At 45.2% G+C, this 15744-nt stretch overlaps 1 protein-coding gene across 2 annotated transcripts in view; it reads left to right on the plus strand.

The window, feature by feature from the left end:
* The window catches only part of KIAA1549L (KIAA1549 like), a 315219-nt gene that overhangs the window by 256124 nt on the left and 43351 nt on the right, over positions 1-15744 (plus strand). For both annotated transcript variants that reach the window (XM_088843233.1, XM_088843234.1), the window contains exons 15-16: positions 828-1045; positions 8153-8282. In XM_088843233.1, the coding sequence (XP_088699359.1) occupies positions 828-1045; positions 8153-8282 (348 nt within the window). The remainder of the gene's footprint in view (positions 1-827; positions 1046-8152; positions 8283-15744) is intronic.

A 15744-nucleotide genomic window follows, 5' to 3' on the forward strand; every position in this document is an offset into this window, starting at 1 on the left:
GTAAGAGGAGCTCTTAGTTCACTAGGGGTCCCAGCTCTTCGCTTTACTAACTTAACTTTTTTGACTCTTAGTTTCCTCATCTGCCAGGTGGACATCATCCCCACATTTACCAGCCTTTCCATGATTGTTCCTTGAAATCTTAGCTATGAAAATGCTCTCTACTTTATACATGATTATACAGATGTAGTCAAGTCTGACTGCAAACAGCTCCAATGGTTCTCCATATTGTTCAGTAAGTATCAGGCAGGTTTCATTCTGCTCTGTTTGTGGGCACAACATCTTCCTATCATTTGTTAATTTATTTAGTCCAGTCATCCATTTGTATCTTTGACAGGTGAGCAGGAACCAGTTGGCAATAATGGCCATGCAAGGCTTCAAAATTACCTAGCAGTAAAGAATGCGCCTGCAATGCAGGAGACGGGGAGACATGGGTTCGATCCCTGGGTTGGAAGATCCCCTGGAGGAAGAAATGGTAACCCACTCCAGTAATCTTTCCCAGAAAATCCCATGGACAGAGGAGCCTGGTGGGCTATAGTCTATTGGATTGCAAAAGAGCAGACATGCTTGAACAACTAAACAACAACAACAAAGCTATAGACTGAGAGAAATAAGCTTTTGAGTGCAGCTTGATAGAGCTGGGAGACCTTGCAAGCAGGATGTCTACTCTTCTTTCCCATCCCATTCATCCCAGCTCTAGCCCTTTAAGAACTGGTGGTCTTATCCAGCTGGACATCAGCTAAATGGCCATAGACTTGTTTATTCACTTGACAGTCGTCACCTGCTGTGTATTTGGGCACCACGCATGATGAGACTGTTTCTCTCCCCAGGTGAACAAAGCCCTGAAGCAGAAGTCAGACATTGAACACTATCGGAACAAGCTGCGCCTCAAAGCCAAGAGGAAGGGTTACTACGACTTCCCCCCGCTGGAGGCCAGCAAGGCTCAGACGGAAAGGAAGAAAATGTATGAAAAAGCACCAAAGGAAATTGAGCACGTCTTGGATCCAGACGCAGAACTGTGTGCCCCATTCACCGAGGCTAAAAACAGGTGCAGTTCCTAAGGGATTCTCCAGGGGTCGCTGTACCATTGGTGGGATGCGGGCAGGGGGTGCCTTGGGCAGTACTGTCCAGGTCTCTGGTTCTCTTTGTCACCTGAGGACTGTCATCTTTGCAGGCTGCTGGTCTGGGCTGCACTGGTCTGTACAAGCAGGAGTTCCACAATGAGTCTGGAAGAGAATAAAATTAAAACCACTGAAAAACAACACTTATGCCAACAACTGTAATTGTCCCTTAGCTTTTAATGATGTTTTCAAACCTGTAGCTGTTTCAGAGCTGGGTTCACATATAATTATCACCCACCTGGTTATGCAGCTTCCAGATCAAGGGACAGTGTATTCATCAATGATTTTAGTGTCTCTTGCATAAGAAAAACAGAATCCGTGCCTCACCTTTTTATTCAGCTTCAATCAATATTTACTGCACGGCTACTCCAATCTCCACTGGTTTCCTGTCTTTAATTCACAGACTTGTCCATTTGACATTTATTGTCTCCTGCTCTGTATTGGCACCAGGCATGATGCTGAATACTGTCATGGTCGTGTGTTCATTCATTCAATATTTTATGGTGGGCCAAACACCCCAGTCTCTGCTTTTATGGAACTTAAGGCCTAATGGGAGAGAAAGACGAGCCCAAGAGTTTCTTGCTCACAAGTGCGATGGGTGTTTGAAATGTGTGATATACTCAGCCTAAAAGGCAGGCCCGCCCTAGCAAGGGAGGGGTAGGCCTGGTGGTTGAAATTGGCAACCCTCTAAACTTTGCTCCTAACTCAGCAGGGAATGGCTTCACCTACTAGGAATAGGGTGTGTGTGTGTTAATCACTCAGTCAGGTCTAATTCTATGAACTGTAGCCTGCCAGGCTCCTCTGTCCATGGAATTCTCCAGGCAAGAACACTGGAGTGGGTTGCCATTCCCTTTTCCAGGGGGATCTGCTGACCCAGAGATTCAACCCCGATCTATATTGCAGGCAGTTTCTTTACCATCTGAGGGGAAGAGGGTAAATGTCAACAAAGCTCAATAGGCCCACTTCTCTTCTTTGCCTTCCCCTCTGAGGCACAACCAGAAGCATTTTCATGACTTGACACCAACTCTTCCAAATACACGTTCTCCTTGGCAGCTGCCCCTTGACTCAGAGCTGCCAGTGCTCCAACCCACACCATAGCCTTCACAGACACAGCCTCTAGAGAGGTCCCTGGGAAGGACAGGATGGTTCCTGGACTGAGTGGGTATTTATTAAAAGCCAAAATGACTATGTGATGGGCTTAGATGGAAGCCACATAGTCAAGCTGGGAGTGGGAACTAAATTTTATGAATGGAATCTGCATGATTTATTTTTAATAATGAAAAGAAGGAATTCTAAGCCAGGGCTTCATTTTCCAGGCTTCTTATTAGGTTTGGTGGGGACGACAAGCTGTCGGTGTAAAATCACACTGCGATGGGATCACAGTGCACGTACCCCCATGTTGATAACTGTAGAAAAAAGGGAAGGACATCTGTGGATTTTATTGGGAGGCTGGGGGTGTCTTTGGCTTTTACTTCACACTTTGGGACTTTTTACTTCAGGGGTCTTTTATAGACTGGAGTGGGGATTTATTTTTTCCTGGGTTTCCTGCTGACTTTGGAAAATGAATCAAAAATCATGTACAAGCATGTGAAACTTAGTTTGGCAATTTTTGAGAGTTAAATGCAATTTTCAATGAAGACATTTTATAAGGAGAATGAACAAAATATTTTTCTGGAGAGGTGCATCTCCACCACCTAACAAAAAGTCAGGCCAGTTTCCTAAGGCCTTTTGCTAGCCTGCTGATGCTGGGAGTATACAGGCAATTCTTAGTAAATGTCTGTTGAAGAAAGGATTTAATTTAAAAAATTTGTTCAGTTAAGGGAAAATTAGAGATAACCAGAAATCAGGTGGGTTGGGGATAGAAAGGGAGATGAGATCAGCAAGAGATGGGGATGAGAAGAGAAAGATTAATATAGAGAAAGAGACTTAGTAAGCTCTTGGACACTATTCTTCTTTTTAAAAGATATCTATTTGCTTATACTGGGTCTTAGTTGCCACATGAGGGATCTTTAGTGCCACATGCAAACGCTTAGTTGCGCATGTGGGATCTAGTTCCCTTACCAGGAATCGAACCCAGGCCCCCTGAATTGGGAGCACAGAGTCATAGCCACTGGACCACCAGGGAAGTCCCTCAGGCACTATTCTTGTCACACTCTGCTGTTGACTCCAGGCACTGTCTGCTGTTGCCCGTTGTATGTTACCTGTTATCAGGTGAGGCATACCTGTTAGTTACCATTCACAGTTCAACTCTCTAGAGGTTCTGCTCTCAGTGACCAGCCCCTGTAAGGCACGAGTAAGGAACCCATTCTCTAGGTCAGAGATGGCGTCAATAACCAGAATCTTACCCTGAGAGCTAAATAAATCAAATCAAAATTTAGAGTCCAAATGTTGACTCATCCTGATACCCTTTCAAAGAGTTTTCACAGCTTTTTTTAAGTCAGAGCACACCCCCATTTTTATGTTATAAACTCTTCAGAGATACGGAGTACATAATATAACTGAGGCGGGTGTATCAGAGGCCCCCTATTTGTCCCTGCAGCCCCCCTATAGGCCAGCAGCATCCTTCTCACAGAAACATCCGTGACTCTGACATGAGCTCACCACCCGGAAGTGTTAGGTAGTTAATGTGCTCTGGAGCAGCTGCAGTCCATGACAGATGGGAACTGATAGATAAATACCCCTGGCAAGAGAACTCTACGCTGTTGTAATAACCACATTTTCTGGTTTCTCTATTTGATGATTTGACATCTGGGGTCTGGCCCCTGGAGAAACTGCCCCTCCCTGGGCTGGGTCACCAATTCCTAGGGACAGTAATTCTCAAGTGCAAGTGTGGCTGTCCCACACACAAACCAAACAAGCTAGAACTCAGACCCCAGCTGCCTCCTGCACACAGGAGCTCTGGCACTCTGGCCCCTAATCTCCCTGTCCAGATCACCCCTTTCCAGTTATTTCCCATGAAAGCCACAATAAAGGCTCTTGCCCACATTCTCCCTGCACGCCCCCTGCCTTGTGACTGACCCTGGTGCTTCCCGTGTGGCCATCCGTAGTGCGGTATGCCCCTTCCTCTTGGGATCTGTGAGTACACAAGCCGTCTCTTCAATGGCAGTCATCCCCCGATCTGTTAGGTTTATCATATCTGAATAACAATGAAACCTACATTGAAAAATAATGGTCTCCCACACTTCTCCAGTAAGTTTGAGCCCCAGATGCCTAAGACATTGATCTGCTCTAGACTGTATTCTTTATTAGCCCCCTTCCCTCTCTCATTTTCCCACTTCTCAACTTGTGCTTCCTGGAACCCTCTCCCAAATAAACCACTTCTACTCAGATCATCACAGAGCTTGCTTCTGGGGGAACCCAACCTAAGGCAACAGCCTGTAAAGACAGAGTTGCTCTGGTAGAAGCAGGACCTCCTCCCTCTCCTCTTCCCCTTCCCCTCCTCTTCCTCCTCCTCCTTCTAGTCCATCTTTATGGAACCCTAGGGCTCCACAGACAGAGAAGGCAATGGCACCCCACTCCAGTGTTGTTGCCTGGAAAATCCCATGGACGGAGGAGCCTGGTAGGCTGCAGTCCATGGGGTCGCTGAGAGTTGGACATGACTGAGCGACTTCACTTTCACTTTTCACTTTCATGCCTTGGAGAAGGAAATGGCAACCCACTCCAGTGTTCTGGCCTGGAGAATCCCAGGGATGGGGGGCCTGGTGGGCTGCCGTCTATGGGGTTGCACAGAGTCGGACACGACTGAAGCGACTTAGCAGCAGCAGCAGCAGGGCTCCACAGAACACAGTGTTCAGGAACTACTTTCTTAAACTATAGAGGTTGATCCCAACCTCCTAAAAAATCCAATTGAAATCCATCATCCTCCTCCCAGCAATATTTTCAGAGGTTAAAAAACTTATACCTCAATTTTGCAAGTTTTAAAATTTGTTAACTTTTAAAGAATATAGGAAAATACCAATAGGAAATGATATACCTAATGGAACTCTATTTTATTTAAATAAGCAATTTATCTACCCAAAAGCCCAGTTTATTTCAAAGTAGTTGCAGGCACACATTGGTAGCCTGATTATTTGAGATTCATGTTAAACAACAGCCTTTAAGCTGTATATAATGGAACATTGTCTTTGATGGAAAAGGAGACTGGAGGGTATGCCAGTGTCTAAGGGTGCACCCACGTTCAAGGTTCTCGAAAGGGCTTATACAATCTCACTATTGTATTTCTAATACTTCCAAAATAACCTACTTAAATGTCAACTGCTAATCCTAGTATTTACTCCTCCACCACCATTATTAGTAAATCTTTTCTAAATGGGTTAATTGGCAATCTCAGGACAGTTATGGAGTCTGCTTTTTCAAAGAATGATTTGTAATTGGGTCAAGGGAAAGAATTCTTTGGGGTCTTCCTTAAAGTATGAGTCACTCAGAACAGATTCTGTTTCAGAAGATTGTGCTTCTGGACGCCTCTCTTTGCAGATAACTATAGAGCACAGTTTATAACATTAGGTGGTAAGCTCCTATATTAGTCAAGATTCTTTTGGTTGCAAATAATGGAAAACAAACACAAATTGGCTCAATAAAGGGGAAATTTTACCACTGAACAGGCCAAGGCTTCAAGCCTGGCTAGATCCAAGAGGTAATATGATGACTTCCATGTTTATCTTGTTTCTTCATTTTTTGCTGGCTCCTTTTCAGGCAGGCTCTTACCTCATAGTGGCAAACTGGTTGCCAGCAACTCTAGGCTTATATCCTATCTTCTTAAAAACCTCAGTGCCAAGAGAATGCCTCTTTCCTGACTGCCGTAGCAAAAGCCTTGAGACTTAGTCGCACTTGACCAACTCATGTGCCCACTCTCTGACCGGTTCTTATGGCCACGGGGTTGTGATGTTATGATTGTCCGGCCTGTGTCACATGCCTGTCCCTGGAGAAAACCTGGCCATCCTAGTGCCCTTAACTGAAGAGGGTTGTCTTGGTGCCAGATGAGCAAAGACCACAGAGGCTCTCTAAGCAGGTGTAAGCTCCTCTTGGTGAGGGAGTCAGTCTAATAGTGTAAGTTTTATTCCCTAGGTTAATTGCAAGGGTAGGGTCTTGCCCCTGGGGTTCTGATGTCTGTTCTAGACTAGCAGTGAGTGAATGCCATGCTCTGAATTACTGGGTATGGGGTCATGAAAAAGTATCTTTACCTCCCAGGCTTCTTCCATAGTCACTGACAGTAACTCAGCCTCTGTACCTTGAACCCATGAATGGATAGAATCTTAGAACCAAGACACAAAATACGGGAGTTCTCTGAAGGCGGACGCTCTGAAATGCAAATAATTTACAGAGAAAAACTTACTGTTGGATGAGAGGGAAGTAACCAGTGATTTTATCCTATTTTTGTGGGATAAGCCCTGCAAGATCATATGGGATAAACCATGCTGATTTTGCAGAATAAAACCCTACAAAAAAGTCATCACTCCTGAGTTGCCTCCTGTGCAAAAAGAAAAGAACAGCCACAGCCCTCGCTGTTACTGGTTCTTTCCCCCTCCTAAAAAAGATTCCTCTAAGGACAAGTAGAAGCAAAACAGTTGACAAAAGTATGCATTTCCTAGGGTGAGCTGGGTGAAGCCTCTGAACATGTGAACCTCAACCCCTGGTCAGGGCACTAGAAAATGCCTGCATGTAAAAATAAAGGAATAAATAAACAAGCCAACAAGCACACTCATCATGGGCAAATGATGGCACTGGTACTGATGGAAGCCTGGATTGTTCCAGAACTTTTACACTGAGCAGGAGTAAGGGCATGCGGAAGAGACTCTTAGCTACAAGGGGTTTGGGTATCCCTCTGTGTGTGTTTTTTAATTAATTAATTTTTTAATTGAAGGATAATTGCTTTACAGAATTTGGTTGTTTTCTGCCAAATATCAGCATGAATTAGCCATAGGTGTACATATGTCCCCTCTCTCTTGAACTTCCCTCCTATCTCCCTCCCTGTGTTTTGCAGCCATAATTCTCAACCACTTTGCCACCCTAACAGCTATGAGGGGCTGCATGCTCCTGGCAGTTACTGGGGCTCACTTGAGTAGTAATTTTCAGAAGGAGGCACGCCTTTTAAAAGAAGGCATGATTTTAAAAAGATGTCCAAAACTGATCAGTCCTAATGAGGCTAGACCGTAACTGTAAACTAACTTTGAAATTAATTGAAGTGAACTTCCTAGGCCTGAAATGCTCTGTGTCCAGGTTGGTACGTGGCTGGCTCTGTTCAGGTGTCTACCGAAACGTCACCTCTCTAGAGAGGCCTTCCCTGACCATCCTATCTAAAGTCACCCCACATCCTAGTGACTGTCACCCTTATTACTTTGGGAATTACCAGGCACACTGTCTGTCTGCCTCTTTAGAATGTAAGTTCTGCAAAGCAGGGCTGTGTCTGTCTCATTGTGGATCCTCATCCTCTTCCACCCTACCTGGTACATTTTAGCCACTCAGTAATGGATGGATGGATGCATGGGCCCCAAATTGCCTTTCGGTTTATGGCTCCTTAGCCCAGAAGGGAATTCACTGTGATAAAGGTAGAAAAGAAAATCTATCGTCATTCGTCTTTAAGAAGCTTATTATCCACAGTGTTTGTTGACACATCGTGGAATCCTGCATGTGAAATTAGAAAGGTGAAAAGGACCAGGAGGCTGCTAAGTCAACAAAGCCAACAAAATCAAGTTTGTTCTTCCAGCGTTCACTGTCCTAGAAGGTCAAGGGAGAGTCCCTGGCCTTGCCGTCAGCAGAATTTTAGATGAGGTTGCAGTGATGCAATTGATTAGAGTTACCTAGTTTCCATACGAAAGGGCAGTTACAATTCAGCCAAATGGTTACAGCATCCGGGGAGAAAAAATCTTTATTCCACTCTTTCTACAGTTCCTCATGGCCAGGGAACAAATACCATCAATTCTGAGATTCGCGAGGCAAATCCAAAGCCTTCATTGGTTGCCTGTAGTTTGGATCAGTGGAGAATTCCATCTGTCAGGGTATTTGCTGCATCATAACAGTTGTTGAATTTTCTTCAGGCAACAGATGAAGAACTCTGTCTACCGGAGCCGGCAATCTCTGAACAGCCCGAGTCCTGGGGAAACAGAAATGGACCTTCTGGTAACTCGGGAGCGACCCCGGCGTGGGATTCGTAACAGTGGATACGATGTAAGTGCCTGGTGGGCAGAGGTGAATGCAAGCTTTGCTTTTTCCTGAATGCAAAGGGGATAGAGCATTCTGTCATGTTTCAGTTTATTGTACATTAGTGGAATTTAAAAATACACTAAAATGTTTTCTATTTTATTATTCCTTATTTCCTCTTTTGCGAAGTAAGACTAATTGGAATGTATCAGAGTAACAAATTATTGCTCAAAGAATCTCAAGGTCTAAATTCAACCATTTTATGAATAGTACTTTATTGACCTTAAAGTCAACAGCAATGCTAAATGTCCTTAATTTTTTCCCCTTTGTTCTTAGAAACTCAGTAGGAACCATGGCCGTGGGTTAGAATTCATTTGAACATAGGCGTCTTTTAATCCAGAGCACTGTTGAGAAGCTGGATTTGTTCCTGATTTCGTAACTCCTCAATATGCCATGGAAACAATGAGATTTCCCACAGAGTGATTTGGTGATTTCACGTGATGAAGCACATGCTTATGTGCAGGGGTGCTCCAGGCTGCAAAAATGTTTCTAATCCCATCAAATTCCCCAGGTGATGACTTATCAGTTTGGTGCCTCCTATCAAACTGCTTGCATCCCGTCATGTGTAGTTGCTGTCATGAGTTCACGTGAAAGATGCTATGCTAAGATGTTCAATAGTGCTTTATTGTGTCCCAAGATTCAAATGGTCTTGAATATACTCTTAGGTTTTATGAAAATGTTTCTTTCCTTTTCTTCTAAAATACAATTTCTCTAATTACAAATACAAAATTTTCTGTAACAAGAGATATGATTCAAATATATCCAGATAAACTTTTAATTGTGGGGTTGTAATTTGAAAATTACACTTGCTTTCTTAAAACATACGGTGCTAATTTGAAGGCAAGAAGGTTTCTCCCCCTCGGAATTGGTCATTCTTTGCCACAAAGCTTAAAGTGGGATTTTTAATTGGTCCAATTAAAACAGAGATACTATACCTAATTTGAATTTCTAATATCCTTCCTGACATTTAAACTTGGTATCTGTGTTGGTGGTGATACCCTTATCTTTTATTTCTTTTTCATAACTAAGAGTTAGGTGGTTTAATTTGGTAAAATTCCAGATGCTTTGGGCAAATCTCTTTTTTTTCTCCTCCAGATTAAAGTATTCAATTGTTAAATTTTCTCCTCATACAAATGTTTCTTATGCTAAGCTTGGTCATCAATTTGATAATCAGCCTGTGTAGGGCATTGAAATTTCCGTTTAATCTCTCCCTACCGACAGTGAGTATTCTTCCTGGCTGCTTGTAGTTTGGGAAACTTTTTCTTCTGCTCAGGAATATTCTGCTGATATGTGACAGCATTCTTAGTTTTTTCCAAGACTTGTATTAATAGATTTCTTATGAGGTTCTAGACATAGACATTTTCACAGTTTGAGGAAATAGGCCAGAACACTGTTAGTCTTGAAAAGAGAACACTGCAGGTTTTTTCGCCACTGTGCCAGGACTTATAGTATTCACTGGATACTTTTGGAATGTTGCATTAGAACAGTAGGAGAAGAGGAATTTTTAAAAAGAAGGTTGCTTACCTCTCACAGTCATGTATAAATATTCCAATTACAGATTAAGGGAAGCCCACTTCATTTCAATAGATTTTTTAAAGATATATGTTTCTTTGAAAAGTGAGTGTGATCACAAAAACATGTGCAAATACAGGTTTCCTTAAGAGATGATGATCATCTGGGGAACAGTTTGAAGAATTTAGACTGTTGATGCTAAGAATGAAATTGTTTCCTTTATTGCCTCCTGAACCTTTTAATTACATGAGAGGTATTTGCTATCATTTTCTGACTGCCCACACTAGACCAGGCCCTATTCTAGTCTTTTTACATGTATAATGTAATTGTATTTGCTGTCACCAGACAAGTAGTTATTCTCATTATGCCCATTGTACAGATGGGAAACTGAGGCTCTGGGCAGTTACATAATATGCTTACCCATCTCCAGATCCTGTCCCCTTGCTAAGTCACTTCAGTCGTGTCCGACTCTGTGCGACCCCATAGACGGAAGCCCACCAGGCTCCCCTGTCCCTGGGATTCTCCAGGCAAGAACACTGGAGTGGGTTGCCATTTCCTTCTCCAATGTGTGAAAGTGAAAAGTGGAAGTGAACTCGCTCAGTCGTGTCCGACCCTTAGCGACCCCACGGACTGCAGCCTACCAGGCTCCTCCACCCATGGGATTTTCTAGGCAAGAGTACTGGAGTGGCTTGCCAGGGCCTTCTCCTGTCCCCTTAACTACCCCTTAATACAGCTTCCATGTGCCCCTACCATACTGTATATCTGTCTTTACATAACATATGCCCTGTATTTCTGATCTCTCTAAGATGTCAGGTCTCACATGGTGAACTCACACAAGCAAAAGGTGGACCTGCAGATAAAGTAGAAAAAGAAGAGTCATAGTTTTAAACAATACATGCATTAATTTTCTGACTCTTGATTTTCCAAAAGTGCCAAAGCACTCCTGGCAAAAGAACCCAGTAGCTCAGCAGTGAACAGGTCATTCAGTTGGAAGCATGTCATGCATCCTACTGGGCCTGGGCATCTTAAAGTCAGGCCAACATTTCCAAGTCTTTTCTGCCAGATGAGTGAACGCCAGAAGGACCCGCTCCTTAACATGGTAGAAACAAAAGCACTGTGAGATTGATTTAAGTGTGAATTTTTCTAAGGTTGCTTGCATTAGAGTCCCAAAGGAAATGCCTGCATGTAAAAATAAAGGAATAAATGAGCAAGCCAACAAACACACTCATCACAGGCAAACCTCAGCCCTGGGACTGACGGCCGCCTGGATCGTTTCAGAACTTTTTGCACTGAGCAGGAGGAGTGAGAACATGCAGAAGAGACTTAGCTACAAGGGGGTTGGGAACCCCCGTGTTTTACAGCAATGATTCTCAACCACTTTGCCACCCTAACAGCTAAGACGTGCTGTACACTCCTGGCAGTTACTGGGGCTCACTTGAGTAGTAAGTTTCCAGGAGGATGTATCCCTTTTAGAAGAAGGAAGGATTTTAAAAAGATGTCCACAACGGATCAGTCCTAATGAGGCCAGACCGTATCTTTAGACTAACTTTGACATGAATTGAATTCTTCGCAGTGCATAAGTGGGTAGAAAAGATAACGTCAGCTTAATATTTCAAAATAAAAGTAACTATTTCAGGGATTTCCCTTGTGGTTCAGTGGTTAAGAATCTGCCTTGCAATGCAGGGCACATGGGTTCAATCCCTGGTCAGGGAACTGAGATCCCATGTGTTGCGGAGCAGCTAAGCCACGTGCCACAGCTAGAGAATCCATGCACTGCAATGAAAAGATCCTGCATGCTGCAATTAAGGACCTGACGCAGTTGTTTTGATGGCTTCCATTTGGAGCGGAATGAAATGTGATCTAGAAGGCCCCTGACTGCCTGAGATAGCTTAGAGGGAGTCTGGGGCCTTCTCAGTAAACCTGTAAATCCTGTTGTTAATGGGAGGCTCTCCTGCTCTTAGGATTGTGGTATGAGAGTCAGAGACCAAGATAAAGCACAAGGATGCCCTGGTACCACATGATGTGCCCAGTGAGGGGTATGACCAACTACTGGTTTCATTGGAGAACGAATGGTTGGATTGGGGGGTTTTGTCCTTTACCAGAAGCCCCCTGCTGTTGCCCTCTGAACCACGTGCTCCGTGTCGGCCCTGCCCCCACCTCCATCACCTCCTAAGCATCCCACCTAGAACTGGCTTACATAGGTCTCCCATCTCAGCCTTTCATTTCTTTCCCTTGCCTTTGCTGACTAGTTTAAGCTGTTGTTAACCCTGGCTTGATATGTTATCTCATGTTACTGTGTAGGATGTTGTGTTTTAACAGAGTCCTTTAATCCCAGGGAAATATCTGACAATGGGAAATCAGGCTCCCTGGTTGAGACTGAGGGAGAGGGAGGTGTTTGGTGGTGAAGGGGGAGGTGTTTGGTGGTGAAGGGAGCCTTTCCGTGTCATCTAGACCTCTTCAGGCTGGTGGCTGTCCACAAAGAGACTTGTTAACCTACAGAGATGGAGGCCTCTTGGCACGTGGGGAACAGGAGATGGTTTCTTGTTTGCAGGTTTGGGGGGTGGCAGGTCAGGTTTCAGGATGGCCTAGTGACCCCGCTCGGAGCCAGGCCTCCCCTGCTGGGCTCCTTCCCATGCCACTGGGTTCCCAGTGGGCAGGAGACACTCAGGTGCCATCTGCCCGCCGATTCTCTCTGGTCTCCTGTGCTCTGGATGCTGCCTGCTTCTGCTCTTGGTACCACCTTCCCATCCTGCCTCTCCTGGGCTCTGAGACCTCTTAGCCTCTTGACCAGTGTGTGCATGAGTGCTAAGTCACGTCTGACTCTTTGTGACCCTAGGGACTATAGCTTGTGAGGCTTCTCTGTCCATGGGATTCTCCAGGGACTGGAGAATACTGGAGAATACTAGAGGGGGCTGCCATGTCCTCCTCCAGGGGATCTTCCCAAGCCAGAGATCGAACCCGTGTCTCTTAATGTCTCCTGCACTGGCAGCTGCTTACTGCAGGTCAGTGCACCCAGTACACTCTTGGTGTGGACACCTTGAGGGAAGGGATGGAAGCAGGATTGGACAGAGTTAAAGGTCGGGATGTGGTATAGGAACTACAAGACCTCCCCACAGGGAGCGCTGTAACTCATGTGACCCTAAAGAGTTGTGTCGAGTATTCAAGAAGCATCTGGGTTCTGGTCCTCTAGTACTGATCAGTCCTTGTGTGTCCTTGGGTAACGCATTTCACTTTAGCCAAGGACAGTTCCTAGTGAGAGAGTTGGCACTGCCTGTTTTCTCTAATGCCAGGGGAGAGCAAGGGTAATACCCAGGTGACAGCCAAGGGCTGGAGATGCGCCCATCTGCTCAAGAAGAAACCCTCGAGTCTGGAGAAGCACAGCACCATCCACCCCATGCTGGCTCCTCTGAACTCTGGTCCTTGGCCCACAGGGGGCCCTTGAATCCCTGTAGGATCCAGAAGCCAGAGGACAAATGAGAACCTCACGTCGGTACTTGCTACCCCTTCATTTCTTCCAGCAAACATTTCTCAAGCGCCCTGGATCCATTGCATCATATGTGCGTTTAACATCTGCCAATTCCACAATATAGTCTCTGAAAGACAAAGGGAAAAAAATATAAATATTGCAAAAAAAAGTTAGCTCTTGCCTATATTCTGTTCATGTTGTGCATTATAGGTGACCTATTTCTTATTTCTGTAAGATTGTACACATAGGCCATGCATGTATACTATGTGGATGATGATGGATTTTCAAAGGTTTAACTACATGATCTTTACCTTCTCTGCTGGTGTTAGCATCTGAGCCCCACATGTGATTCCACTGTACTACCTGTGTGAGGCTCTATGGAGAAGAGAAAGGTGGATTAACTAGTGCTTGCCCCAGGCTGCTTTTGGAGGCTAGTGGAGGGAACATGTAGAGATATATGCAACATGTTGGGGTAGTGAACTCGGATGGGAACAGGAAGTCCTGAAAGTCTGTTCCTGTCTGTCCCACTCACAGCTGCCAGAGGAGTCCTTATAAAATGCATGCCCTTGTTTAAAATCCTTCAGTAGCTCCTCAGAGGGGCTTCCCTGAGGAAGCTCAACTGGTATAGAATCCATCTGCCATGCAGGAGACTTCGGTTTGATTCCTGGGTCGAGAAAATCCCCTGGAGGAGGGATAGGCTACCCACTCCAGTATTTGTGGGCTTCCCTGGTGGCTCAGATGGTTAAAAAAATCTGCCTGCAATGCAGGGGCCCTGGGTTCGATCTCTGAGTTGTGAAGATCCCTTGGAGAAAGGCATGGCAACCCACTCGTTTTCTTGCCTGGAGATGCCCATGGACAGAGGAGTCTGGTGGGCTATAGTCCACGGGGTTACAATGAGTGGGACATGACTGAGCAACTAAGCACAGCACAGCACAACTCCTCGGGACTTGGGAACAAGATTCAAACCCTATAGGGAGGGAGGGAGGAGGGGGGTTCAGAATGGGGAACACATGTACACCCGTGGCTGATTCATGTCAGTGTATGGCAAAAACCACTACAATATTGTAAAGTAATTAGCCTCCAATTAAAATAAATTAATTAATTTAAAAAAAAAGACTGAAACCCTAAGCTTCCGACTCAGGGCTCAGATGCCCCGGCTGGCCCCGACATGCCCTTCCGGCTGATGCTCACCGCTCCGTAACTACCTGTTGGCTCCAGCCCTCCCTGCCTCCCCAGACTTGCCCTGTGTTTTCACATCTGCACATCTTTGCACATGCTTCTCTCTCTGCTCAGAACATCCGTTCCCTCTGCCTTAAGTTGCTCAACCTTGGCACTGTTGATCTGGGGGCTGCATAATTCTTTGTGTGGAGGGAGGGCTGCCCTGTGCTTGTAAGATGGTCAGCAGCATGTCTGGCCTCTACCCACCAGCTGCCAATAGCCCCTCCCACTTGTGACAGCCCAAAAATGCCTCCAGACACTGCCAAGTGTCCCTTGGGGGCACGCCTGCTCCCAGTTAAGAACTGCCTATCCTTGGGACTTCCCTGGTTAAGACTTTGCCTTCCAATGCAGGGGGTGTGGGTTCCATCCCTGATCAGGAAGCTAGGATCTCACAAAAACCTAAGACAGAAGCAGTATTGTAACAAGTTCTAAAAAGACTGAAATTGGTCCACATCAAGAAAAAAAAATCTTCCAAAAAAAACCAAACTGCCTATTCAGGCAGTGCTTTCAGAACTCGGTTAAGTGCCTCCTTGAGAATCTTTTCCTCGACCCCGCATCTGGAGTCTGACTTAGTACCTGGGACTCACTTCATCAGATTCCTTATTCCTGTTCGTCCCAACTGCATTTACTTGTATTACTCCCCAACCCCCACCCTCCTCAAGGACAGAAATCATGTTTTATTCATCCTGGAAGCCTCAGCACTCAGAATCCGAACCAGCACATATCAGATGCGGTGTCTCTGTTGAGCAAACGAACAAACAAGTGTCAACCAGAAGTGACTCTGGAGCTGAGACTTGAAAATATGGGGCAGATTTAGCTCAGAGCCATATAGACAGTTGATTTGACTGGCTTATCAACACCGTAGACAAATGCATGTTACTGTTTGAAGTTCAGTCTAAATGGTGGTTATCAGTTAGGATGCTTTGGCTAAAATAACAGAAAGCCCAACCCAACTCAGACTGTCTGCACACATGCATGTACCGGGTAGAATAAATCCAGGCCTGGTCTGACTGGTGCTCCTGTTCCTCATCTCTGATTATGCAGTGCTGCCCCGTCATGTGTTGGCTTCAAACACAGGTTGGTTCTCTCCACTGGTAATGGCTGCAGCAGCCTTGAGCCTTGTGTCTACACACTGTGTTGGCCAACCCAAGAGAGACTATCTCTTTCCCAGCCGTGGATTGAAAGTTTATGGGTTTTTTACTCTAACCGAGCCACAGTGGGTCCAATGCCCAC

Source organism: Moschus berezovskii, chromosome 14 (genome assembly GCF_049115385.1).
Source record: "Moschus berezovskii isolate FMDL1 chromosome 14, NW_MosBer_1.0, whole genome shotgun sequence".
In the NCBI taxonomy this organism is placed as follows: Eukaryota; Metazoa; Chordata; class Mammalia; order Artiodactyla; family Moschidae; genus Moschus; species Moschus berezovskii.